Here is a 22,879-nt window from a genome sequence, read left to right as displayed (position 1 = left end):
ACCCTGGCCCCCTGCATTGGGAGTGCAGTCTTGCCCACTGGACCACCAGGGAAGTCCCTCTGTTTCTGTTTCTGAGGCCTCACTTGGGGGACGCCAACTGCCTTATAGAGAGGCCAGAAGCTGTGGGCAGCGGGGAACTAAACCCTCCAGCCAACAGCCCGCTGCAGATCCTTGAGACCAGGTCCCAGGCTCACAGTTGACCACAACCTCACAAGACTGGAGACGAATCACCCCGCAGATAGTAAATGCTGGTCGTTTTAAGCTGCTAAATTCCAGGGTACGTTTTTACCCAGCAATAGGTGACTAACATAACAAGTTCGGTATTTTTCAAAAAGCACTTGGGTTATGGGAAAGCAAACTTTTGCTCAACCAGCGATTCAGCAGTGCAGCAGGACGGCTGGCTCTAGCATCGCGGTTTTCAGTGGCAGGAAGCCTCAGAAGCACACACCGAATAAATACCATACTGGAATGCTCTGTCTTTGGCCAACTCAACTTCCTACACATAAAGGGGACAGTGAGACTCTTAGATACAGAAAACTCGCAAACACCCCTCAAAAGTTAAGACATTTCTAAAAGATACCAAGGTCAGTATTTCGCATTAAGTTCTATGGCCTAAAAGGCCCTCCTACGCGCAATCTAGGGGTGTGTGTTTGTGATGATTCTGGTGTTGAGCATTTGGGGGCTCAGACCCCGCGAGGAGGAGGAGGAAGCGGGGTGCTCGGCGGGCACTGGCAGCACGGGCTCCGCCAGACCCGCCACATTGGTCACAAATCATGGGCCCCACCTGGAGCTGCAAAATGCTCCCGGGTTGAGCGCATGGGCAAGTGTCCGATACTCGCCACGCGGCTGAAGAACCCGGGTCGGCCGTGGCGTCTGGGCCAGGAGCTCCGGGCAGAGCGACCACATGCTGACTTGGTCTGGAAGGAGCAAAAGGTTCGGCAGGCGCACCAATCCCTCTCCTGGAAGGGAGCGCTAGGCCGACACCCGCGGATGAACGTCCGGCGGTAACTTCCGGGAGGCCAGAGAGCGGCGACTGGCGCGAAGGCCGCCTCGGGCTGGACGGCGGCCATCCGCTGACCCCGGCTCCTAGAGGGGACCGGCAGGGCCCGCTTGTCCTCGCAGAATGACGGCTGCGTACCCACAGAGGGAGGCGTGGCCGTGGAGGGAGACGCGCACGTTGACTGACAGACGCGCGTTCCAGCACCTCGCGGAAATGCCACGCCGCGCCCACGTTCTGCGTGGGGCTCAGCGAGACTGTGACACTGCCCCGCCCCTTCAGCTTGCGGGCTGACCCCTGGGGATGCCCGGGTCCAAAAAATGCCTGGGGCAAAGGGCGCAGAACCCCCAACGGGATAGGCCTCCGCAGACGTCCCCACCGTCGCACCACCCACACGGGACGCGCCCACGAGGCCGTGCTCGCAAGATGGCGGCGGCGCGGTGACGCCAGCCCCCGCGCGCATGCGCTCTCAGCAGCCCGCCCGTCGCGAGCGGAAGTCGCGTGACCCCGGAAGTGGCCGGCCGGGCGCGCGCGGGCGGGGCGGCAAGGTTCGTCATTCTGTGTGGGAGGGAGCGCGAGAGCGGCGAGGACGATCCTCCGGTGAGTGCGGGCAGCGGGGCTGGCGAGCGCGGTGGGCGCGGCAGGCGGGGCGGCGGCGGGGGAGGAGGCCGGGCCCGCGCCTTTGTTCTCGCCGCCCGCCCCGCCCGCCAGCCCCGCCGAGGGGTCGGCGCCGGGCGGGGGCGGCATTGACAGCGGGCGGTGGCCCGGGCGTAGGGCGGGCCCACGTGCGGGTCGGGGGCGCTGGGATCCGGAGGCGGGGGCTTGGGTGCTGGGGGCGGGATCCGGGGGCTGAGCAGGTCTCTTTTGTGGTCGCCGCTCGTGCCCAGGGCCCCCTCCCCGCTGGTGCGCGCGGGCCTGGGCCAGGCCGGACGCCCCTTCCCTTGGGCGGTTAGGTCCACGCGCCCCACCCCACGCGCCGGGCCGCGCCCGGCCCAGATTGCAGGCCCTGCGGAAGTGCGGGCTGCGCCATCGCACTTAAAGGATTTTGTCGCCTGCGGCCGCGATTGAGTCGCGTTAGGGCGTGAGTCTTCTAGAGGAATTCCAGAGGAAGCAGCAGGGAGGTCTGCAAAAGCGGGCCGGCCCCACCCCGCCTGCGGCGGCCGGGCGGTTCCGGGTCCCTAGCGGCCCTTTGTAAGATCTGATCCTCGCGCGGGTCCCGGTCTTGGCTATCTTTATTGGCAACTGGTGGCCCTGACCCACCTTCTGCACCGCCAGGTCAGATCTGAGCGGGTTTCAGATACTCCACAGGGATTCTAGGGGGTGCGACGGTCATCATTAGCGAAGGAAGCCCAGTGGCTGCCCCATCGCTGCTCCTCGCTTTGTCAGCACTGCTGCGGGCTCTTCTGGGGCAGGGTCCGGAAGGAGGGTCCTGAGACTACCACATGTTTGCAGCGGTTCGCAAATTCTAGGTCTCAGACCCTCACAATTGGAGATGTGGTTAGCAGATACTTAGGGTCTCTCATGCCATTTTAGGACTTACCTGTGAGACTGAGGTTGGCCCTGTCATGTGAACTTTAGGAGGGTCCTGTGTTTGAAGGGTGAGACAGAACTGACCCGTATCTTGCACAGAGGCTTTGGTTTGCAGCTAGGACGTGTCCGAAGGAACCCTCTGGTTAGAGAGGACCCAGCAGGAGGGGTCCCTTGAGGCAAGGGCCTGGGCAGTTCAGAATAAGCAGCAGGACTTCGTCCTGATGTTGCCTGGTGGGACCAGGGTGCTGCTGCTTCCTGGGCAGCAGGGGAGCTGTGCCTGGTCTCCCCTAGGAGCAGGCTGCAGGTTCCATTTAGCTCTGGGTGCTGGACCGGGGGTGGGGTCCCCTGAGGTGGGCAGGGCAAGGAGGTGAGTGTGGCCCCTCTGGGCCTCAGGAGCCAGTGTCTGGACCCTTTTCAAAGTTCTGGCTGTCGTTGCTTTCCTGTTACAGAAGGTGCACCTCTCCTTGGGCTCAGGTGGGGGCTTGGCCACCTGCAGAGATCTGACGCAGATCACTTGGGGGACCTGCAGAGGGGCAGGAGGGGAAACACTGTGGGTCCCTCGGAGATGCCACAGCCCATGTTACCCTGCCCACAGGTGTCCCAGACCTAGCTAGAGGTGAGGATGGCTGAGCAGGAGCCCACAGCCGAGCAGCTGGCGCAGATTGCGGCTGAGAACGAGGAGGATGAGCACTCGGTCAACTACAAGCCCCCGGCCCAGAAGAGCATCCAGGAGATCCAGGAGCTGGATAAGGACGACGAGAGTCTGCGCAAGTACAAGGAGGCCCTGCTGGGCCGTGTGGCCGTGTCCGCCGGTGAGTGGGCCCTGGTGGGTGTGTGTGGACACCTGTCGCTTTTCTGGGTGTTTGTTACTATTTCCCCCACTGGTGAAACTCCAACTTGCTGTTACTTTGCAGACCCCAACGTCCCCAATGTTGTGGTGACCCGACTGATCCTGGTTTGTAGCACCGCCCCGGGCCCCTTGGAGCTGGACCTGACAGGTGAGTGGCATCTCTGAGGTTCCTGGCTGGGGCTGCCTGGCAGCCTGCTGCTTCCCGTAAAAATAGTTTCTTGGGGTGCTGGCGCCCTCTTGTGGGGAGCACAAGAACTGTAGCCAAGTGGTCTTAAAAGGCTCTGGGTTTGGTGTGGTCTAGGTCTGGGTTGCCAAGGGTTATGTGGGGGGGGGCGGGTGGAAGGAGCACCCCACCAGGGCCAGAGGCTGCCCCTGGCTGAACCTCCTAGTGTGGCGTTCCTCTCAAATGCAGGTGATCTGGAGAGCTTTAAGAAGCAGTCCTTTGTGCTGAAGGAGGGTGTGGAATACAGGATAAAAATCTCCTTCCGGGTAAGGAGGAGGCTCAGGGAGGTGCCAGGGGCTGGGGCTGGGGATCCTGGCTGAGCCCTGCTTGGGGTGCCTCCTTGCAGGTGAACCGAGAGATCGTGTCCGGCATGAAGTACATCCAGCACACGTACAGGAAAGGCGTTAAGAGTGAGTGAGGGTGGGCGCCAGGCCCGAGCCCCCAGGAGGGAGGTGGCCACCCAGGGGCTCAGGGATCAGGAGGGAGAGAGGAAACGCCCAGCTCTGCTTCCTGACGGCCTTTTCTGCATCGCAGTTGACAAGACCGACTACATGGTGGGGAGCTATGGGCCTCGGGCAGAGGAATACGAGTTCCTGACCCCCATGGAGGAGGCCCCCAAGGGCATGCTGGCTCGAGGCAGCTACAACATCAAGTCCCGCTTCACAGATGACGACAGGACTGACCACCTGTCCTGGGAGTGGAACCTCACCATCAAGAAGGAGTGGAAGGACTGAGCTGTGGCTGGGAGGTGGGCAGGGCGGGCGGACGGAAGGACGAACATGCCCCTCCCCACCCCTCCCGACCCCAGACCAAAGTGCTGACAGGGCCCGCCCACGCTGCCGCCATTCCCCCTGGTCTGCCTCCTGGCCGGCCTGTCTGTCCCTCCTCCACCCTTCCAGCCTGCTGGCCCCAGCCTCCTCGGTGGTCTAGTGTTGTTGCTGCTTCCGCCTGTGCTGTGGGGAGGGAGGTCTACACCTCCCCTTCTGTATCCCTTGAGGTTCCCCCACCGTCCTAACCCGACCTGAGGTCCTGGCAAGGGAGCCAGGCATTGCAGAGGGGCTCACGTCCCCTGGGCCTTCTCTGTTGCCCCACCTCGTGTTCTAGCACGCCCTCCTGGTGGGGTGTACCACGTGGGGCCTCGTTGGGCCGGTCGTCCTCCAGCTTTCACTTCTCCCCGGTCAGTCTATCCATCGCTGTCAGTAACCGTCTAACCATGATGCCTTAACATGTGGAACGTGTGCTGAGGGGGCGTCACTAATCTCCTAACCCCGTGTCTGCATGAGCATGTGGTCTCCCCCAGTCCCTGCCCCGTCTGTGATCCCCGTGGCCCGAGAAGGTGTGTGGGATGTGCTGCTGCTGCTCCCCGGTCTGCCTGGGCCTGGCCAGTCCCCCTCCCCCTGGCCAGGGCTGCGGGGACGGCTCCAGGGGCTTGGGAAAGCCAAATGCCAAACCTTGAGCGGCCTCCAGTCCCATCTGGGAGGCTGGGTGTCCTCACACCTCTGCCTTCTCTGTCCCAGTGGGCAGTGCCTAGAGCCCACGGCCCCAAAAGAGAGCCCTCAGCAGACAAAACCAGTGGCCAAGCCTTACCTGTCCCGCCTGGGCCTGCCGGCCTGGAGTCATGTGCCTGGCCGGTCAGTATTTATTGCCTCCATATGTGCCGTCCTCTGGGCCCACTGGCCTGCTGCCTCTGCCCCCAGGCTCGGTGCCATCATCCCCAGCAGGCCAACCAGGACCCAGCCAGGACAACTGTGGGACCAAGCTTGCACAGCTGGAGCCGTCCCCTGTGCCCCCCACCCCACCCTGCCCCTCCCCGGTCAGGCCTGGGCCTAGAACGCACAAGAGCCTGTCCTGCTTCTCTTCTGACCGGGAAATAAACTCCCCCTAAGGAGCCAGGGTGTCTGCTGGTCGTCTCCTGGTGGGAAAGGGGAAGTGGGGCCCCATTCCTCTGCTACCCCAGGGCACCCAGAGGCCGGCCAGGGGCCAGGTGCAGTCGCCACTGCTCCTGTGGCTATTGAAGGAGAATGGGTTTAAAGCCCTTTCTTAGTCATGTCAGCCCGTGAGGCCAGTGCTACCCTTTCGGCTCTGTGGGTCCTGCAGGGAAAGGGCGGGGCACAGTCAGGCCCTGGGCCCGGTGGGGTGTCCAGAGTGGCTCCCACACCCCACTCATGGGCCCTGTGTGAGCCTCTGGGAGGGAACGCTTTCAGCCTCAGAGAAGAGGAATCTTGCTGAAGACTTGGGAACAAATGGGATGACTGGGTCGCAAGGGACCTGGGATAAGGACTCCAAGCTAGGTAGGAGGGTGGAGAAGTTGGCACCATGGGCAGCAGGGCCAATGGAGGGTGACATGGAAGGCTGGTCAAGCCGTTGTGCCCTGTAGGGCCAGGCAGGGCCAGAGGTCCAAAGGTGGGATTGGTGAGGTGGGGTGAACAGGAAGAGATGGGGATCCTCACTGCATGGAGGTACAAAAGAGCACCTAGGGAGCCCTGATGCACTGCCAAGGGCCATGCATACTCCACAGCCAGTCCCGCTGACCATCAGGGTCTCTTCAGGACCTTGGGGTAGCAGGGACTGCTGCCTCAGAGCATCACCCGCAAGGGCACCCAGTACCTAAGACGCCCTTTCCCAGCCCTGAGGCAGGAAAGGGCAGTTAGGAATCCCCAGCTCCAGAGTGTCAGTTCCAGAAACTTCTTTTTATGGCTCATTGCTGGTTGCAAAATCTCCCTTTGTGCTCTGAGCTGGTGAGAAAAGTGGTATGTGTCACACCTAAGCAGCCGCTTCCCTGAGCCCGCCTTGGCTGCACCTCCCAGAGCTTGCCGCTCTTCCCAGTGCTTATCAGTAGGGTGAGCCCTCCCAGGACCTTATCACCAGCTGGGGTGGACTCGGAGGTACTCTTTCACCCCCACCCGCAGGTCAGTGACCACATGTCATGGCAGGATGGCACCCACAGGGCTGGTTATCTCCTGGCCTTCCTTACCAGGGCCCTGGTGGGATTCTGGAGTCTGGGCGCTGGGCTGGGTAATGGGATAAAATGCCACTTCGTGCAGCAGCTGGCCCAGACGTAAATCCAAGAGCCATAGCCCCCAGCTCTGGAATCCACAGGGGTTAAGGACCCTAACCAGCCTCTTCCAGGACTGCCTGCCAGAGGCAGGGGGAGGCAGTGAAACTGCACAGCTCTGGGATCCGAGGCCCAAGGCCTTTCCCACTAAACTCAGACACAGCTACCTCTGAAACAGCTCTACCTTTGGAGGGGAAAGGCTCCCAGGTGGTGGCTACAAGTTTCAGTCTGCAGGAGCCCCGGGGCCAGCCACAGCTGCTCTAACTCTCCCTGTCCACCTCCTAAGTGGTCCAGTGAAAATCTTCAAACCTAGGGTCAGCCTGTGCTAGCAGCAGTTTGGTTTATTGGGCAAGGGCCTTCCGAGGCTCCAGCAAGCCAGAGGGCCTACTATTTTTGCTCTTGGATTTTCCAAGCTTTGGTTTGATGTGTGAACTCAGACCCCAAGTGCCAAGTAGTACAGACACGCTGCCAACAGCCAGGACTTTGTTCTGGTTCCTCTGGTGAAGGATTACATGAGGTGGCACCTGCAGGACCTGCATGACGTGTCTCTCAGGTCCCAAGTCTAACCTGATCCTTCTGGTTCCACCCCAAACCCAAACCTGTCTGTACAGCTCAGTGCTGCTGGGCCTGGGCTCCCCGCCCTAGTGAGCCAGTGCCTGTGACCCTTCCTCTCCACTCCCTCCCTCTGTCCATGGCCCTAGTCATCCCCAAGCTTCTGCCTCCTCAGCCATCCCCTAGATGGACCCTTCTTCCACTGAGGAGAGTGGCAGTGGACACCAGGTCAGCACCTTTATTGTGACTACTCACCAGTTATTGTAGTTTGCTAGAATCTTTTCCATGGCCAGCACTGTCATACTTTACTATCAGGGTCCACTTCAGTCCACCAGGGCCACGCTCACCACTGCACCTTCTTCCTATGTCCCAGCTCACCCATGTGTAGGGCTGTGTGGCCCATGGCACAGCCTTTGCCCCCCTGCTGCTGCTCCACAGTGGAAACCTGCAGTCAGGAGGACTTCCTGGGTGTCCACGAGCCTGCTGTCAACTCCCTCAATGCCTCCAGTCGGGTTGAAAGGGAGTTGTTTTATTCTGATAACTTTTTTTGTTTTGTTAATTTTTGGCCACACCAGGCGGGATGCAGGATCTTAATTCCCTGACCAGGGATCAAACCCGCGTCCCCTGCTGTGGAAGTGTGGAATCTTTTTTTTTTTTTTAATTTATTTAATTAATTTATTTTTTTGGCTGCATTGGGTCTTCGTTGCTGCAGCGCAGGCTTTGTTGAGTTGCTGCGAGCGGCAGCTACTCTTCATTGCAGTGCGCGGGCTTCTCATTGGGTGGCTCCTCTTGTTGCAGAGCACACGGGCTCTAGGCGCACGGGCTTCAGTAGTTGTGGCTCGCGGGCTGTAGAGCGCAGGCTCAGTAGTAGTGGCGCACGGGCTTAGTTGCTCCGCGGCATGTGGGGTCTTCCTGGACCAGGGCTCGAACCCGTGTTCCCTGCATTGGCAGGCGGATTCTTAACCACTGCACCACCAGGGAAGTCCCCAAGAACTCTATTTTTGAGAGTAGTCTTTATCAAAATGTTTTATCACTCGGTTGTTCAACCAGTGTTTAATGAGCACCTTCTCTGGGCGTGAGAGACCCCTGGAGGACATCCTGAAGCAGCTGTGCTGTGTTCATAGAGATGCCAGAGCCACAGCCACTGGGGCTCTGCCCTCCAAAGGTGCACTCCAGTTCAGGGCACTGGTATGAGAGTGAACACGGCTCCATCGCCTCTTCCTAGAATTGCTCATGAAAGGCATGTGAGTGGCCTTAGGAAAAAGACAGATGCTGGCCCTCCCCTCAGGGCCAAGGCCTGCAGAGGCGTACAGTGAACCTGGCCTGTGTCCTGGGGGAAGGATGCACCCCTGCACCTCACCCAACTACTGACCAACCCCAGAGACTGGAGACCTGGTGCATCCCCAAACCTGGCCTCCCTCCAGCTTTCTGGGAACCCCACTTCCCTGCGGACGTGCTTTGAGAAGGTGCATCAATGCAGGAAAGGCATGAAAATACCATGCCCTGCCCAGGCCAGAGCCCTGGTTTTCACAGAACAATGACTTGGCTGGGTCCACCTGGGCTGCAGAACAGTGGCCTGTCATCACCTGCATCAAGGTGTGTCCCAATTACCCTTGGCTTTGGCCATGGAGGCCCAGACTGAACCAGAGAGAGTCAACCACAGCCAGCAACTCAGATCCTTGCTGTTCTGCGTCTGGTCTGTTCTCTCCTTGGTCCCAGTATTCTCATCTTTTGTAACTACTTTACCGTATGCTGTGAGGCTAAGCTGCCTCCAAACCATCACAAACTAATCAACATCTTGGTATCTCTTCACTCTGTCCCTATCAGATGAAAAAACTAAAGTCCAAAAATTTAGGCATCTAAACTCTGATTTCAAGAGTGCCTCTGAAATCTAGACGCGGTACAAATGTCCCTTGTCTCAGACCCAAATTGTGGTCTGTAAATCGGGGTCATGGCAATCACGAAAATGTTGGGAGATAGGGCAGGAGATATGAGGCAATTCCCACCCCTTCCCAGAGAGCAGAGGGTGCCTGTGATGACTTATTTTGAAGCCCTGCTGCTCAGCGGGCCAGCACCCAGGCCAGGACCCCACTGAACTGGGGTGGAGGCCGCAGCTGCAGAGACACATGTTCATAGCCTTTCGTTGCCTGAGGCCCAGCTCCTGTACACTGCCTGCTGTGAGGTAGACAGGCATCCCAGGAGCTACAACCACCTCTCCCAGACTCTTGTTCTACTGGCCCTGGGGGAGGGGCACAGAGAACCTGGTCTTGACCTTCAGGAATTCATATTCTAGGTGAGGAACTACCACAAAAGAGATGAGAAGACAGGCCCTCAGGAGCTACGTGTCAATAAATGCAAACTCTCAGAAGTACAAAAACATCTTTTTTTCTCTGTTTTACCATTTCTGAAATCAGGATGTTATTATATAGCCAACGTGTACGTTTAACGTGGGAATGTCCTCCTTTTTCCTGTCAAGTTATTAAATCGATGATGAGTCAAAATCAGTGGGGTTGGCATTTCACAACCGAGGAAGTGAACACAAATGAAGAAGAGAGTGTAGAGACGGGGGTGGGGTGGGGTCAGGGTTAGGCTTTGAGCTGTGAAGGAAAAGGAGCTGCTCCGTCCAGAGCCGCGCCGCCCGACAGGAGCAACATTTGGGCCACGTACGTTATTTTAAATGTTCTAAAGCCACGTTAAAGAAAAAAACTGGAAAAAAAAAAGCTTTAATACTTTTACTTAAGTCATCGTATACAAAATATCCCAACATGTCAATATAAAAAGTCATCAAGGGAATATCGTACACTTCACACCCGTCCTCAGTCTTGACGTCCGGTGCGTGTTACGCTCACTCCCAGTCACGCTGCCCCGCCGCATTTTAAAGCTCGGTGGCCGCTAGCGACCCCCCTGGTGGACGGCGCGGGTCTACCCGGGCGCCTGAAAGCGACCCAGGGGCTGCTTCGTGGGACTGGCAGCCGGTGGGAGGAAGGGAAGGTGCCGCAGGAGACGGTGCCGGCCCTGACCCTCTCACCAGGCGGGCGGCCCCATTCCGGGCCCAGCCGAGTCTTGCCGTCCCCATCGCGTCCTGCCTCGGTCCTCCCCGCGCCCCCCGCGCGCTGCTCTTGCGCCTCGTTACGCCGCCACCGGGAGCGCCCTGACCGCCCGCCGAGGCCCCCAGGGCGACGCCCGTGCCGGAGCCCCGCCGCCACTGCAGGGGCCGCACGGGCCTCACGCGCGCCGGAAGCGCGTCAGCTCAGTTTCCAGCCTGCAGAGCTGGGGGGCGGTGTCAACTGGGGATACGCGGTCCAGTCAGAAAGCAACACGAGGGGTTTCGGAGGCGCAAGCGCGGCTCCGCCCCTCAGCTGGGAACTCCGCCCCACTGCCACGTTCGACGAAGGATCGCGCGTGGTGCGCGCATGTCTCGGCCAATCAGGAGTCGCAGAGCCCAGGCCCCCGAAGGTAGCAGCCATTCCAGACCCGCTGAAGGTGTAGGAGAAAGCCACCAGTCACAAGGCCAGGGAGAGAAAGTTCGCCGCCAGGAGCCAATGAGAGGCCGGGAAAGAGCGCGAGCGCGAGCTCCTCGGCCAATCCTGGGCGAGGGTGAGGGAGGTGCCCGTAGGGATTCCGAATCCGGGGCCGTGGCCTGTGTGGACGCCCAATGCAAGAGCGGCGGAGGCGGGCCCCGGAGCCCACCGGCCAATCGGAGGTGGGCGCGGGCGGGCGCGCGCTTGGCGGCCTGAGTTATAAGGGCGGGGCGGGCAGCGCGCGCTCTCGTGGCCTGCTGTCCTGGCGGCGCCAACAGGAGCGCCCAGTTCGTTCCGACATGCTACGCTGTGTTCTGCTCTGCCTGGCCCTGGCCGCGCTAGTTCGCGCGGGCGCCGGCGCCCCCGACGAGGAGGACCACGTCCTGGTGCTCCATAAGGGCAACTTCGACGAGGCGCTGGCGGCCCACAAGTACCTGCTGGTGGAGTTCTGTGAGTGCCGCCCGCTTGTCCGTCCGTCCGTCCGGGCCGGGCCTCGCCGTCACCGCGGCGTGGGGACGGAGCGGGGACAGAGGAGGGGCCAGGGGTGCAGGAGCACCGGGGGGACAGAGGGACGGAGGGGGGCTGGAGGGTGGGGGGGCGCGGCGGTCCTGGGCTCCCCTCCCCACCCTCCCTCTCCCGGCCCCGCCAGAGGTGGGCTGGGGTCTAAAGGGTTGTCAGCTTTCCGGCCACCCCATGGACGCGCTGACTCCTAGCCCCTGGAGAGGCGCATCCTTAAGCGGAAACAGCTCACAGACCTGCTGTCAGCGTCCCTGCACTGCCTGTGTTCTGGGGGCATCCCTTCTGCCCAGCTGGACCCTGAGGGTGACCAAGGGCAGACAGCTTGGATGTGCTTTTATGCCTGAGGGCCACATGGCATGGTGTCTCTGTTAGCCGAAGTAAAATAGCGTCGACTGTGTAAGCTTCTACAAATACGAAGGACCACGCAGGGTCCAGTCCCCTAATTGCTCACCTGGACCAGTTCCCAGAGAACACTGCCCCTGCCCACAGCACTTTCCACCAGGAACAGCTGTCTTCTGATTAACAGTGTTGCCAACCAGCATCCAAAACCTTTGTTTGTGTCCATAAGTGTCTGAGCCCTGACTATCTCAGGGGGAAATCTTAGGGCCAACACAGCTGCTAACCTGAGTTCAGAGAGAGTCTAAAGAACTCGTGTTAGATGTGAGTCTCACTCATGATTAGTCTCACTGAGTATACGGTTGCTGTGGCTTTAGCTGCCTAATTTCTTTGGTTCCTAAAGGGAAATTCCAGGGACTCAACTGCCCTGATCGCCTGCAGGTAGTAGGAAGTTACTAATCATTGAAGACAAAGCAGAGTGGGGCTGGTGGTTTGTCATTCATGGCCCTTATCCGATATTGCCCAAGAGAACCAAGCTATCAGCTCAACCTGTGCGTTCAGAGGGGTTATCTTGGTGCAAAGATAAGGATTTTATGGAGGGAAGTACCAAAGGAGAAGGGAAGGGAAGGGAGGCAGTGGAGTGGGTCGGTGCTGCCTTCTAGGTCTTGCTTTCTCTCCCAGATGCCCCATGGTGTGGCCACTGCAAGGCTCTGGCCCCAGAGTATGCCAAAGCAGCTGGGAAGCTGAAGGCAGAAGGTTCCGAGATAAGACTGGCCAAGGTGGATGCCACTGAAGAGTCTGACTTGGCCCAGCAGTATGGCGTCCGTGGCTACCCTACCATCAAGTTCTTCAAGAACGGAGACACGGCGTCTCCCAAAGAGTACACAGGTGTGACCGCGGCACTGTCCTTTCATTGCCTGCAGTTCTGGAAGATAACAGAGGTGTGGAGGAGAACCCATTCTTGGACTGGGTTCTAGGTCTAGTTCAGACTCTGAGGGTTGTGTGAGGAACATTCTCTCATTCCTGAACCTCTCAGGTGGAGAGGGTCATCCCAGGGGGTGGCTAGTAGGCTGAGGCTTGTGCTAAGGTTGACCAGTAAGGGGAGGGAGGCTGAGCAAATGGAGCAACACGTCAGCCTTTGCTGGCTCTCTGGTGTGCCTGCCACCAAGGCGGGCGCAAGGGCCTTTCACAGAGGAGGGGCAAGCGGAGATCAGGGGGTACCAGTCTGGGGCTCGTGCCGGTTGTGGCAGAGCTTGAATCCATGCCCACTTTGTCTGCTGCACAGGCCCTCAGTCGCTGCTCGGCCGCCTCCCCTGTGTAGCCTGGTCGGTACCAGTGACAGCGGAGAATCTTTGTCTGTAAAACAGGTTCCGTGGCTTATGTGCTAGAATCCTTTAGAGCAGCCCATCTTGTTAGTTCTGATGTCAGCAGCTCTGGTCTTCTCAGTAGGCTGCTGTTTTATTGCTCCCACTTTTACTTATGTTCCATTTTGGAATGGAAGTGCCTTATGCAGAGTTACCATGATCCCGTCACTAACACTAAGGCTTTGTAGATGAGACAACTCTTCCTGATTCCACCTGTAACTGATAGCACAGCTTTCACTAACTCTGCAGAATGCTTTTTTTTTTTAAAGCTATTTTTTAAAGATTTATCTTAAGTGTTTTATTTTTGTTTGTTTTTTTTTAATATTTATTTATTTGTGGCTGCATTGGGTCTTCGTTGCTGCGTGCGGGCCTTTTCTAGTTGCAGCAAGCGGGGGCTACTCTTCGTTGCGGTGCACAGGCTTCTCATTGTGGTGGCTTCTCTTGTTGCGGAGCACGGGCTCTAGGCACGCAGTCTTTAGTAGTTGTGGCTTGTGGGCTTAGTGGCTCCACGGCATGTGGGATCTTCCCGGACCAGGGATCAAGCCCGTGTCCCCTGCATTGGCAGGCAGATTCTTAACCACTGCGCCACCAGGGAAGTCCTAAAGCTATTTTTTACAAAATATTTATCTATTTTGGCCGTGCTGGGTCTTAGTTGCGGCACGCGGTATCTTCGTTGTGGCACGCGGGAACTAGTTCCCTGACCCGGGGTCAAACTCGGGCCCCCTGCGTTAGGAGCGTGGAGTCTTACCCATTGGACCACCAGAGAAGTCCCTAAGGCAGAGTCCTTTTAAACATGAGATTTGGCAGCCCTTTCCAGGTTGGACTAGGTAGTCGCACCCTATGAGGGGAAAAAGGGTAACTAGCCTCAGTCTCAGGAGGAGCAGTTTTCTTCCTTTTCGTTTTATCTGCTTGGGTGGCGTGCATGGGCTGATCTCTTCCTCTTGCCAGTCCAGGAGGCATGTAGGGCGAGGACACCTGACCAGCCTTGGCGCGCGAGGCGGTAGAGCCCAGCCTGCTTTCGCAGGGGAAAGCTGGCCTTGAGGCTGACTTGCTAACCAGCCCTTTCTTCCAATCCTGCCACATCTCTGATGAAGACGAAGCCTAGTGTGAGACCACTGGGGGGAAAGTGCGTGTGTGTTTAATGAATTTAAATGTCAAAGAAAATTTACAAGATGCAAAGGTATTAATGGGAAAAAAATGACTTGTAATTTATTACCCAGAGGTAATCACTGCCTTTTCCTCTTTTAAACACAACCACAGTCTCCCATATACCCAGAAAAGCCTTTTTAGCCCTGGAATTTGGGCAGGTATGTAGACAAGATGCCTTTTCTGTGGCAAGAGGATGTTTTGCTCTGGTTTTGGCAGAGAGGTCGGATAAAGATGGGCAGGGAGGGTGGGCGCATCCCTGGTTTCAAGTGGACCCTGCATGTGTTTGGGTGCAGCTGGCAGAGAAGCCGACGATATTGTGAACTGGCTGAAGAAGCGCACAGGTCCTGCCGCCAGCACGCTGCCTGACGGGGCTGCCGCGGAGGCCTTGATGGAGTCCAGCGAGGTGGCAGTCATCGGCTTCTTCAAGGTAGAGGCTTTGGAACTTCATCCCGGGTCTTCCTTCCTCCTGCCGTGGCCTGGGCACCACAGTCTGCCCTGCTGCTGACCAGGGCAGGGTTTCTCGGTGTTACACGGCGGCAGCCACCTCTGATTCTCCTCTCCAGGACGTGGAGTCGGACTCTGCCAAGCAGTTCTTGCTGGCGGCAGAGGACACTGATGACATCCCCTTCGGGATCACGTCCAACAGTGACATGTTCTCCAAATACCAGCTGGACAAGGACGGGGTTGTCCTCTTTAAGAAGGTGAGTGGCCCTTGGGCAGCCCCTCCCCCCCCACCGGGTGGGTAGTTGCGGTGCTGTGCCGCAGGACTGGTGTTGCCTTCGAGGACCTTGCCCGGGCGGCGCTGGCTGCTGGACTGAGGCCCACCTGTTATCAGGGCCCATTTTGCAACGTCAGGTTGTAGGAGCCTCTTAGACAGTGGCCTTCAGCCCTTCAGCTGTGGGCCCTTTGTTCCAGCTTCTGTGGTGGCCCCGGTGCAGTGTTCATTGGAAGCCAGGCGGCTTCAGTGTGTTAGCTTGTTAAAGGAAAGCTGTGGTGAGACATGTAACAAAGTTTGGCGTTTTAACCACTTTTAAGTATAGGATTCAGTGGCATTAATTACATTTGCGATGTTGTGCAGCTGTCACTCCTATTTGTTTCCACTCTGGAGTATTAGTGGCATGTGTTCCCACCCTGTTGGTAGAGCCTGGCCCCAGGGCTCCCTCGGGCTCCTCCAGGCTCCCCCAGCCCCGTGTCTGTTATTCCTTCCATGTGTCTTTTAACCACTCTGCGCTCTTGCTAGGACACAGCTGAGATTGGTGTGTGCATGGCATTACCCGAGTGGGCGATGGGGGTCTCTCTTTTATCTTAGCCACCAGACAGTGGGCCTGGGGCCGGCTGAGCACCCATGCTCTTGGGACCCAGCTGTCCCTGGATTGGGTGCTGAGTGGAGGAGGAGGGAAGGCTGTGGGGGAGGGGCTGGGACTGGAGGCATGTTTTCAGCGGGTGGGGCTGGGCCTTTGACTCCTGTCCTGTTTTGTCCCCAGGGTTAGGAGGTAGTTAGAAGTAGTGTTACGGCAAAGTTGTAAATTGAGTGGTCAGAAAGGACGCAGTGTTTGGGGGCCCGATCCCCCCACTGTGTGTGCACTCCCGGTGGGGCACTGCTGAGCCTCCAGCACCTGGGGGTGGGGAGCATGTGGCGAGGGTAGGCCTCCCAGCTGCACAGGGTTTTGGGGCAGCTTGCTTTCAGCTCTTTCTGAAGCCCCTTCTTCAAAAGAACTCAAGGCATTATATATGCTCTCTTTTCTCAGTAGACATCCTCATGATGTCCCCTAAAGGGAATAGAATTGGGAAATTAGCCAATTGTCTTCCCAAAAGTGCCCAGGAAACTGTAATTAACAGCTGATTAGGAAAAAACCCTGCCGAGTTGAATGGAATTGAGTGGAACGAAGGTCCTGGGCTCACCCTGCAGTTCTGGGTGAGGGACTGGGAGACTCAGGCCTGTGGAGCTTGCAAATCCCCTTTCATCAGCTTGGTCCACACCATTCTTTTCCATTATCCTTGAGATCTGGAGTGGCATTTGTCACACTGGATCGATGGTTTTGGTGATCATATGTCCTTGAAGGTTAGCACGATTGTTCCTTGTTCTGCAAAGACTGTAGTCACGGTAGCTCATCTGTTCTTGGCCTCAAGTCTTTGGTGTTCACGCAGGCTGGGCACAGCCGACCCCCTCAGGTCTGGTGCCAGTGGGCGGGGCCTCCCCTCTTCCACTCGTTTGCTTCCAGTGACTGTGCTGGAACGGCATGGCTTTCTTGGGCAGCTGTGAGCAAGAGCCTGGCAGAGCCCACAGGCTTTGTGTTGGGGGGTCACTAGGGGTCACAACTGCAGTCAGACAGACAGCTCCACGGATGAGAGGAAGAAGATGCAGATTCCTGCCCGGCCTGTGGTCCCCATTATCTGCCTTTACTTGTTCCCCTTCCTTCAGGCTGTTCGCTTAGTTCCTTAAAGTTAGCTGGGTCTTCCAGTGGGCAGCCTCGAGAGTGGGACGGGGCTCCCAGGAATGGCCAGCTGCCACTTGAGAGGGAGGATGGTGAGGGTGGGGCTCCAGCAGAACTTGAGCCCGAGAGTCCCAGCTTGGGTCCCAGGTCAGCTGGGTTCCAGGTCGTTGGAACTTGGACCACTGGTTTGAGAGCTGATCATCCTGTATCTTTGTTTGGTGTTTACTTTGTTTTTCATCTTTGAAGCTGGGGGCTTAAGAGTGGGTGTGGGACCTTTTTGTGACATTCTCATTGTGGTCTGGAGGGGTGGCCTTTGCCCAGGACCCCAGGCCTCCTGCAGCTGTCCCCACATAAACGAGGCTGGCTGTTTGGTTTTTACCAAAGCAGACACCGAACGTAGTGTAACATGGTAATATTACCTCGAAGACTGCATCCCAACAGAGGCACGGCAGTTTTGGAGGAGTGGGGATGGCGGCCTATTTGCCTCTAATGGGGGCTCCACTTTGTGCCTGATGGAGCCCAGCCATGGCCAGGCCAGCCTCTCGCCTCCATTTCCTTCCTGTTTCTCTGTACCTTCCCTTTGTGGGTGTGGGGAAGGCTGAGGAGGCTTCAGCTCCCTGGGCCTGGCCCTCCGTGTGGTCCTGCTTAGCAGCACGTGTTGTGGTCAAGCCACGTGTCAGGCTCTACATAAGTGCGGTGGGAGTGGGAAGTGGCCACCTGCTTTTCTGGAAGTTACTTTAGGAGAATGCAGAGGGAAATGACCAGGAAGGGAAGGTAAGTGGTTTTTCTCTCCCAGTCCCATTTGAGTTCACAGGGGTGATGGGAGGCTCCCTGACCTGCTGGACAGGCCAAGGCACAGCTCAGCCTTCCTCACGAGGAGCTGTGTCCGCCATCCCCATCCAGAGCAGGTCTGCACCTCTTGGCTCTGCGGCGGCAGCCCTCGCCCTTCGTGGCCCCAGGACTTTGAAACTCTTAACAGGTTACTGGAGTCCCAAAGAGCTTTTGTTTGTGTGGATTACACCTATCCATTTTTATTGTTAGAAGTTAGAACTGAGAAATTAAAAAAAAAAACAGATAACTTGTTTATTCTGAAATAACAATAATAAATGTTACATGTTATCAAAGATGACATTTTGGGGGAATTCTCTGGCGGTCTAGTGGTTAGGAATCCGCACTTTTACTGCAGAGGGCCTGGGTTCAATCTCTGGTTGGGGAACTAAGATCCCACAAGCTAGATGGTGCGCCCAAAAAAACAAAGATATTTTTGTGAAAATTAATTTTTCCCAGAAAACAACATTTTAGGGGTAAGAGTGGTATTTTAGATTTCTGCTGGTATCTAATGTCTGCCCAAACAGAAGACAGCTGGGTTCTCCTGGTTGCCTTTAGTCTGACATAATGTCACACCGTACTGCACACTCCGGGGGGAAAGGGTGACAAGGCACCTGCCGTCTGAGCATGATTGTGAAAATCACTCTGACCTTGCATCCACCCTGGGAGGGCCTTGGACCCACAGGGGTGAGGCCCGCACTTGGAGAGCTGCAGTTTTAGGGACTTGGCAATGAGGAAGTCCCTTGGCACCCAGGACGTGGGGTTCTCATGGCTTGTCAGGAACATGTCAGGGCAGGGTCTGGGTCAGCTGCTGCCATCCTGGCACGTGGGAGGCTGCCTGCCGGTGTTCGTGGGGAGCCTGCATGCGCTCCTAGTGACCTCACTGTTGCCTGGTGCCCAGAGGATATGTCCCTGCAGCCGTCACCTGGTTTTGCTTTGGACGGAGGCACGTGGGTCCTGCCCCCGACTGCGCACAAAACCCAGACAGGAAAATGCTGCAGACTGCGTTCCTGGCCAAGTCCGGCCGGCCAGGGCCATAGGGGGCTTTGTGGAGAACCTCGGCATCCACACCTTTCTCTCTCCACAGTTTGATGAAGGCCGGAACAACTTTGAGGGGGAGGTCACCAAGGAGAAACTTCTGGACTTCATCAAGCACAACCAGTTACCCCTGGTCATCGAGTTTACTGAGCAGGTGTGGCTCTGTGCTGCTGGTCCTGCCCCTGGTGGGGGGAGGTTCGGGGGGTCATGATGTTCGGTCGTGGGGACCCCCACTTGCAGAGCCCCTGCTGTTGTCCAGGCATGTGGTGGCATTGGGGCCATTGAGAGAGTAGCCTGTGTCAACAGTTTGGTTTGTGACTCAGACCAAGTAACTTGCGTTTCTAACACAGACAGCCCCGAAGATCTTCGGAGGGGAAATCAAGACTCACATCCTGCTGTTCCTGCCGAAGAGCGTGTCTGACTACGAGGGCAAGCTGAGCAACTTCAAAAAAGCTGCCGAGAGCTTCAAGGGCAAGGTGAGCGCTCCCGGTGGCCTGCGGGCAGCTCGGCCCCAGGTTGAAGGCTGGTCCAGAGTGTTCCTCCTGCCTCAGGACAGCCTGTTTAGTTTCGGGGTCCCAGCTGTTGGGAGTGGGCAGCAGGGAGGCAGAGGGAGCCCTTGTCCTGCAGTGCCGTCAACGTGCCTTTTCTCCCCCAAGATCCTGTTTATCTTCATCGACAGCGACCACGCCGACAACCAGCGCATCCTGGAGTTCTTCGGCCTGAAGAAGGAGGAGTGCCCGGCCGTGCGCCTCATCACGCTGGAGGAGGAGATGACCAAGTACAAGCCAGAGTCGGATGAGCTGACGGCAGAGAAGATCACCGAGTTCTGCCACCGCTTCTTGGAGGGCAAGATCAAGGTACAGGCCATGTCTGGGGGTGGGTTAGGAATACTGCTGAGGGTCCTGGTGGCGCACGGAGCAGCCCGGCCTCACACGCTCACCTCCTCCTGAGGCTCTGGAAGCAGCTAGGCAGCGGAGGGGTCCCTGGGTGACCGCGCATGCCTGACCCTGCTCTACCTGCCCTCTAGCCCCACCTGATGAGCCAGGAGCTGCCTGATGACTGGGACAAGCAGCCTGTCAAAGTGCTCGTCGGGAAGAACTTCGAAGAGGTCGCTTTTGATGAGAAAAAGAACGTCTTTGTGGAGTTCTGTAAGTGAGGCCCTCCAGCTCCTCAGGGCTCGGTGGGGCAGGGCACTTTCCGGCCGAGCAAGACTCAGAACGGCTCCCTTTACAGACGCCCCGTGGTGTGGTCACTGCAAGCAGCTGGCCCCCATCTGGGATAAGCTGGGAGAGACGTATAAGGACCACGAGAACGTCGTCATTGCCAAGATGGACTCCACAGCCAACGAGGTGGAGGCGGTGAAAGTGCACAGCTTCCCCACGCTCAAGTTCTTCCCCGCCAGCGCCGACAGGATGGTGCGCCCGCCATCGAGGGCTGGGGGGGGAGGGTGTGCAGGGGCAGCGGGGGGCTGTCAGGTAGGACCGCTTCCCGCATCTCATCCCCCTCCCCACAGGTCATCGATTACAATGGGGAGCGGACACTGGACGGTTTTAAGAAGTTCCTGGAGAGCGGCGGCCAGGACGGAGCCGGGGATGACGATGTAAGTGGTCACTGGACCCCGCGGCCCATGGGACATGCTTTCTCAGTGCTGCCGGGCAGCGCTACACGGGGGAGTTGGAAGGGTTTTTAGGTGCCGGTGTTTGCTCAGGAATCTTCTCAGGCTCGTCTGGCACATTCCCTGTCAAGCTGAGGTGCTCTGCTGGGTGTGAGCTCAGGCCTGTCCACGTCAGCTAGGGTCAGCTGGGGGTAGTGGAGGGGATGTCAGAAGTGCTGGGCCAAGAGGGTGTGGCAGGGTGGGGGTGGTGGAGGGAATGGTCAGCTGAGGCCGCAGTGCCCGCCCGGAAGCGCAGGGATGTGGGACAAGGGGGCAGACCTGCTGAGGCGGGGCAGGTGAGGAGTGCCAGGGCCGTTTGTGCTGCTGTGGTTGATGGGCTGTCACTGGCCTCTCAAACTCCAGGGCTACAGGGGTGGATGTTACACACCAGCAGTTCCCTGCTTGGTCTTCACACTGGGGCGGCCCCTGCGCTCACCTCCTGGATGGCGTGGGCTGGGCTCCCACAGCACCAGCTCTGCTTCCACCCTGTCTTGTGGGCAGAAGTCCCCATGCCTCACTCTCCTCGGGAAGCCCACCCCACATATACGCACATCTGCTCACAGAGACCGAAGTTGGCTGCTCGTGTCCGAGTGGCCAGCTGGTCCCTGGCGTGCTTGGCATGGGTGTGGGGGCCTCAGCATGCCAGCTTGGCCTGGACATCTCATTTCCCTTCCTTTTCATCCTCCGTCCCAGGATCTAGAAGATCTCGAAGAAGCAGAAGAGCCTGATCTGGAGGAAGACGATGATCAAAAAGCTGTGAAAGATGAACTGTAACACAGAAAACCAGACCTGGGCACCCAAACCTGGCACCTCCCAGTGGGCTGCACACCCAGCAGCACAGCCTACGGACGCCCGCAGACCCTCCCGGAGAGGGAGCGTCGATCGGAAATGCAGGGAACTTTTTTGAAGCCACACTTCACTCTAACACACGTGTAAATCCGAACCCGTCTTCCTTTGCTTTTCAACTTTTGGAAAGGGGTTTATTTCCAGGCCAGCCCAGCCCATCTTGGTGGGCCTTTTTTTTTAATTGTGATGTACTTTTTTGTACATGGTTCTGTCCAGAGTGCTCGCTAAAATGTTTTGGAATCTCACGCTGGCAATGTCTCATTCCTGTTAGGTTTATACTATCACTTTAAAAAAAAATTCCATCTGTGGGATTTTTAGATATTTTTGGAAGTCAGGGTGTCTGTTCCACCTTGGCCAGGCCTCCCTGGGACTCCTGTCCCCTGTGTGGGGCGGGACCAGGCCGGTCTGGACAGGTCCCTCACCTCATGTGGTGTTGCCATGGTGGAGCGTGGCTCCTGCATCGTTTGGTTAAATGGTGACTTCAGGTTTCTGTCACAGGGGCCCCCATGACTGGAGGGTGCAGCTGCGGCCCCCTCCTTCCCCAAGCCAGGGTCCTTGTTGCTCTGTGACATCCAGGGTGGCCTGAGGCCTGCACCAGGCAGAACCAGGACCCTCCGTTTCCAGGCTGGGAGACGGCCAAGGATGCTTGCTTGAGCCAAATCACATGTTGACAGTTCTTCAGGCATTTCTACCACAATATTGGAATTGGACACATTGGCCAAATAAAGTTGAAATTTTCTGCCTGTTGTTGCCTCTGCCTTACAGTCTCTAGGCACGGGGAGTGGGGCTGGAATTCCAAGTTTCTCGGGAGAGGAGGTGGGCTTGGTGGGGGCCGCTCTTGTTGAGACACCTCTTTCTTGGAACGCAGCAGAGACGCAGAAGCATGCACAAATCCTGTGGGCACAGTGTGCGGGGCTGTCACCATCGTGACTGGGGGTGAGGGGTGCCTCTTGGCCCTGTTCCTGTGCCGTCAGGCTGGCTTACCTGTGATGCGGTTTGGCAGCTTTACCCGCCGTGGGCATCCAGTGGTCACAACATGGATTCTGCCTATGTGCCATGTCAGGATATGATGGTCAGGGATGCGTGGCTCTAACCTTAACCCTAGGTTGGGGAGTGGCCCCTCCCCACCACTGCCTGGAACCACTGCAGCTTCTGATGAGAAATCAGGGGCGTTCAGATTTCAAGAATGCTGTGCTCATCACCAAACCTTCATGTAAAAAAGAATCTGGAGTTAAGGTAGAAAATCTCTAGTTTTTAAAATGTAATTTGACTTCTAGAACCTCTGCTTACTCATAGTTTACATAGGGAAGGGTATTTCGATTGATTTTTTTTTCCCCACAAACTCAAAGCTGCCAGTCTGGCTGCAGTGTTGGGCTGATGGCACCTGAGCCTGGATTGGTGACACCTCTTGGGCCTTGGGGAGAGCTCTGAGTGGGAGACCCACAGGGGGCCAGCCGGGCTCAGGTGGGTATCCGTCCCTGGCCAAGACAGCCCTGCCCAGCCCGGGGCTTCCCGTCTGTTGCTCTGTGCACACATCTGAAGCCACAGGTAGGACAGCAGGGCTGTTGATGACGTTATTGGAGGGAACAGGTGGAGATCCAGTCCACTTTGGGAGGTCAAAGCCAAACGTGGCTAGGTCTCCGAGGAGCCCGGCCTGTCACTCCACGTGCTCCCATCAGTCCCTCCGACTTGCTGCCTGGAGTAGGAAGTGTGCATGCATTACCTGATTCCCAGCCCCCAGCTCTGATGCTGCTGGGACCTTGGAGGTGGCAGGGGCAGGTCCAGCAGACGTGACCATGAAACTTGCTGTGAATGCGGTTCCCTTGGTGGTCTCGGCCCATGGGGAGCTGGGTGTGTCATTTCCCCCATGACCACAGCTATGCTCCAGCCAGAGGCCCAGGTGTCTCCTCTTGCCCTCACAAACCCCAGGACTGCTCCTGCCTCTCACCTGGGCGTGTGTTATACAGCTGGTGTCCGGGGAA

At 57.7% G+C, this 22,879-nt stretch overlaps 2 protein-coding genes across 4 annotated transcripts; both read left to right on the top strand.

Moving 5' to 3' along the window:
• The first annotated feature begins 1,485 nt into the window (after positions 1-1,485).
• ARHGDIA (Rho GDP dissociation inhibitor alpha) lies at positions 1,486-5,489 on the top strand. Of its 3 annotated transcripts, none has more exons than XM_036837374.1 (6): positions 1,486-1,597; positions 3,123-3,339; positions 3,442-3,525; positions 3,790-3,866; positions 3,947-4,010; positions 4,135-5,489. In XM_036837374.1, exons 2-6 carry the CDS (start codon positions 3,150-3,152, stop codon positions 4,332-4,334), a joined length of 615 nt encoding a protein of 204 aa, XP_036693269.1. In that variant the 5' UTR covers positions 1,486-1,597; positions 3,123-3,149; the 3' UTR covers positions 4,335-5,489. The 3 variants fall into 3 exon arrangements, with proteins under 3 accessions (XP_036693269.1, XP_036693270.1, XP_036693271.1); XM_036837375.1 differs by lacking the exon at positions 1,486-1,597 and adding an exon at positions 1,879-2,078; XM_036837376.1 differs by lacking the exon at positions 1,486-1,597 and adding an exon at positions 2,126-2,272.
• Positions 5,490-10,962: 5,473 nt separating this feature from the next.
• Positions 10,963-21,640, top strand: P4HB (prolyl 4-hydroxylase subunit beta). The gene is made up of 11 exons (XM_036836450.1): positions 10,963-11,178; positions 12,265-12,471; positions 14,390-14,523; positions 14,660-14,797; positions 18,447-18,551; positions 18,748-18,873; positions 19,054-19,254; positions 19,425-19,545; positions 19,631-19,812; positions 19,911-19,997; positions 20,745-21,640. The coding sequence occupies exons 1-11, from the start codon at positions 11,028-11,030 to the stop codon at positions 20,823-20,825; spliced, it is 1,533 nt and encodes a 510-aa protein (XP_036692345.1). The 5' UTR covers positions 10,963-11,027; the 3' UTR covers positions 20,826-21,640.
• Positions 21,641-22,879: the final 1,239 nt, after the last annotated feature.

The sequence above is a fragment of the Balaenoptera musculus genome, chromosome 20 (assembly GCF_009873245.2).
Source record: "Balaenoptera musculus isolate JJ_BM4_2016_0621 chromosome 20, mBalMus1.pri.v3, whole genome shotgun sequence".
In the NCBI taxonomy this organism is placed as follows: Eukaryota; Metazoa; Chordata; class Mammalia; order Artiodactyla; family Balaenopteridae; genus Balaenoptera; species Balaenoptera musculus.
This window is presented reverse-complemented; position numbering and strand designations above follow the sequence as displayed.

Coding starts and splice junctions, on each gene's coding strand:
- ARHGDIA (XM_036837374.1), top strand. CDS start 3,150: ATGGCTGAGCAGGAGCCCACAGCCGAGCAGCTGGCGCAGATTGCGGCT. Junction 3,340..3,441: donor CCGTGTGGCCGTGTCCGCCG/GTGAGTGGGCCC, acceptor GTTACTTTGCAG/ACCCCAACGTCCCCAATGTT. Junction 4,011..4,134: donor GTACAGGAAAGGCGTTAAGA/GTGAGTGAGGGT, acceptor TCTGCATCGCAG/TTGACAAGACCGACTACATG.
- P4HB (XM_036836450.1), top strand. CDS start 11,028: ATGCTACGCTGTGTTCTGCTCTGCCTGGCCCTGGCCGCGCTAGTTCGC. Junction 19,255..19,424: donor TCTTGGAGGGCAAGATCAAG/GTACAGGCCATG, acceptor CCTGCCCTCTAG/CCCCACCTGATGAGCCAGGA. Junction 19,813..19,910: donor CCGCCAGCGCCGACAGGATG/GTGCGCCCGCCA, acceptor CCCTCCCCACAG/GTCATCGATTACAATGGGGA.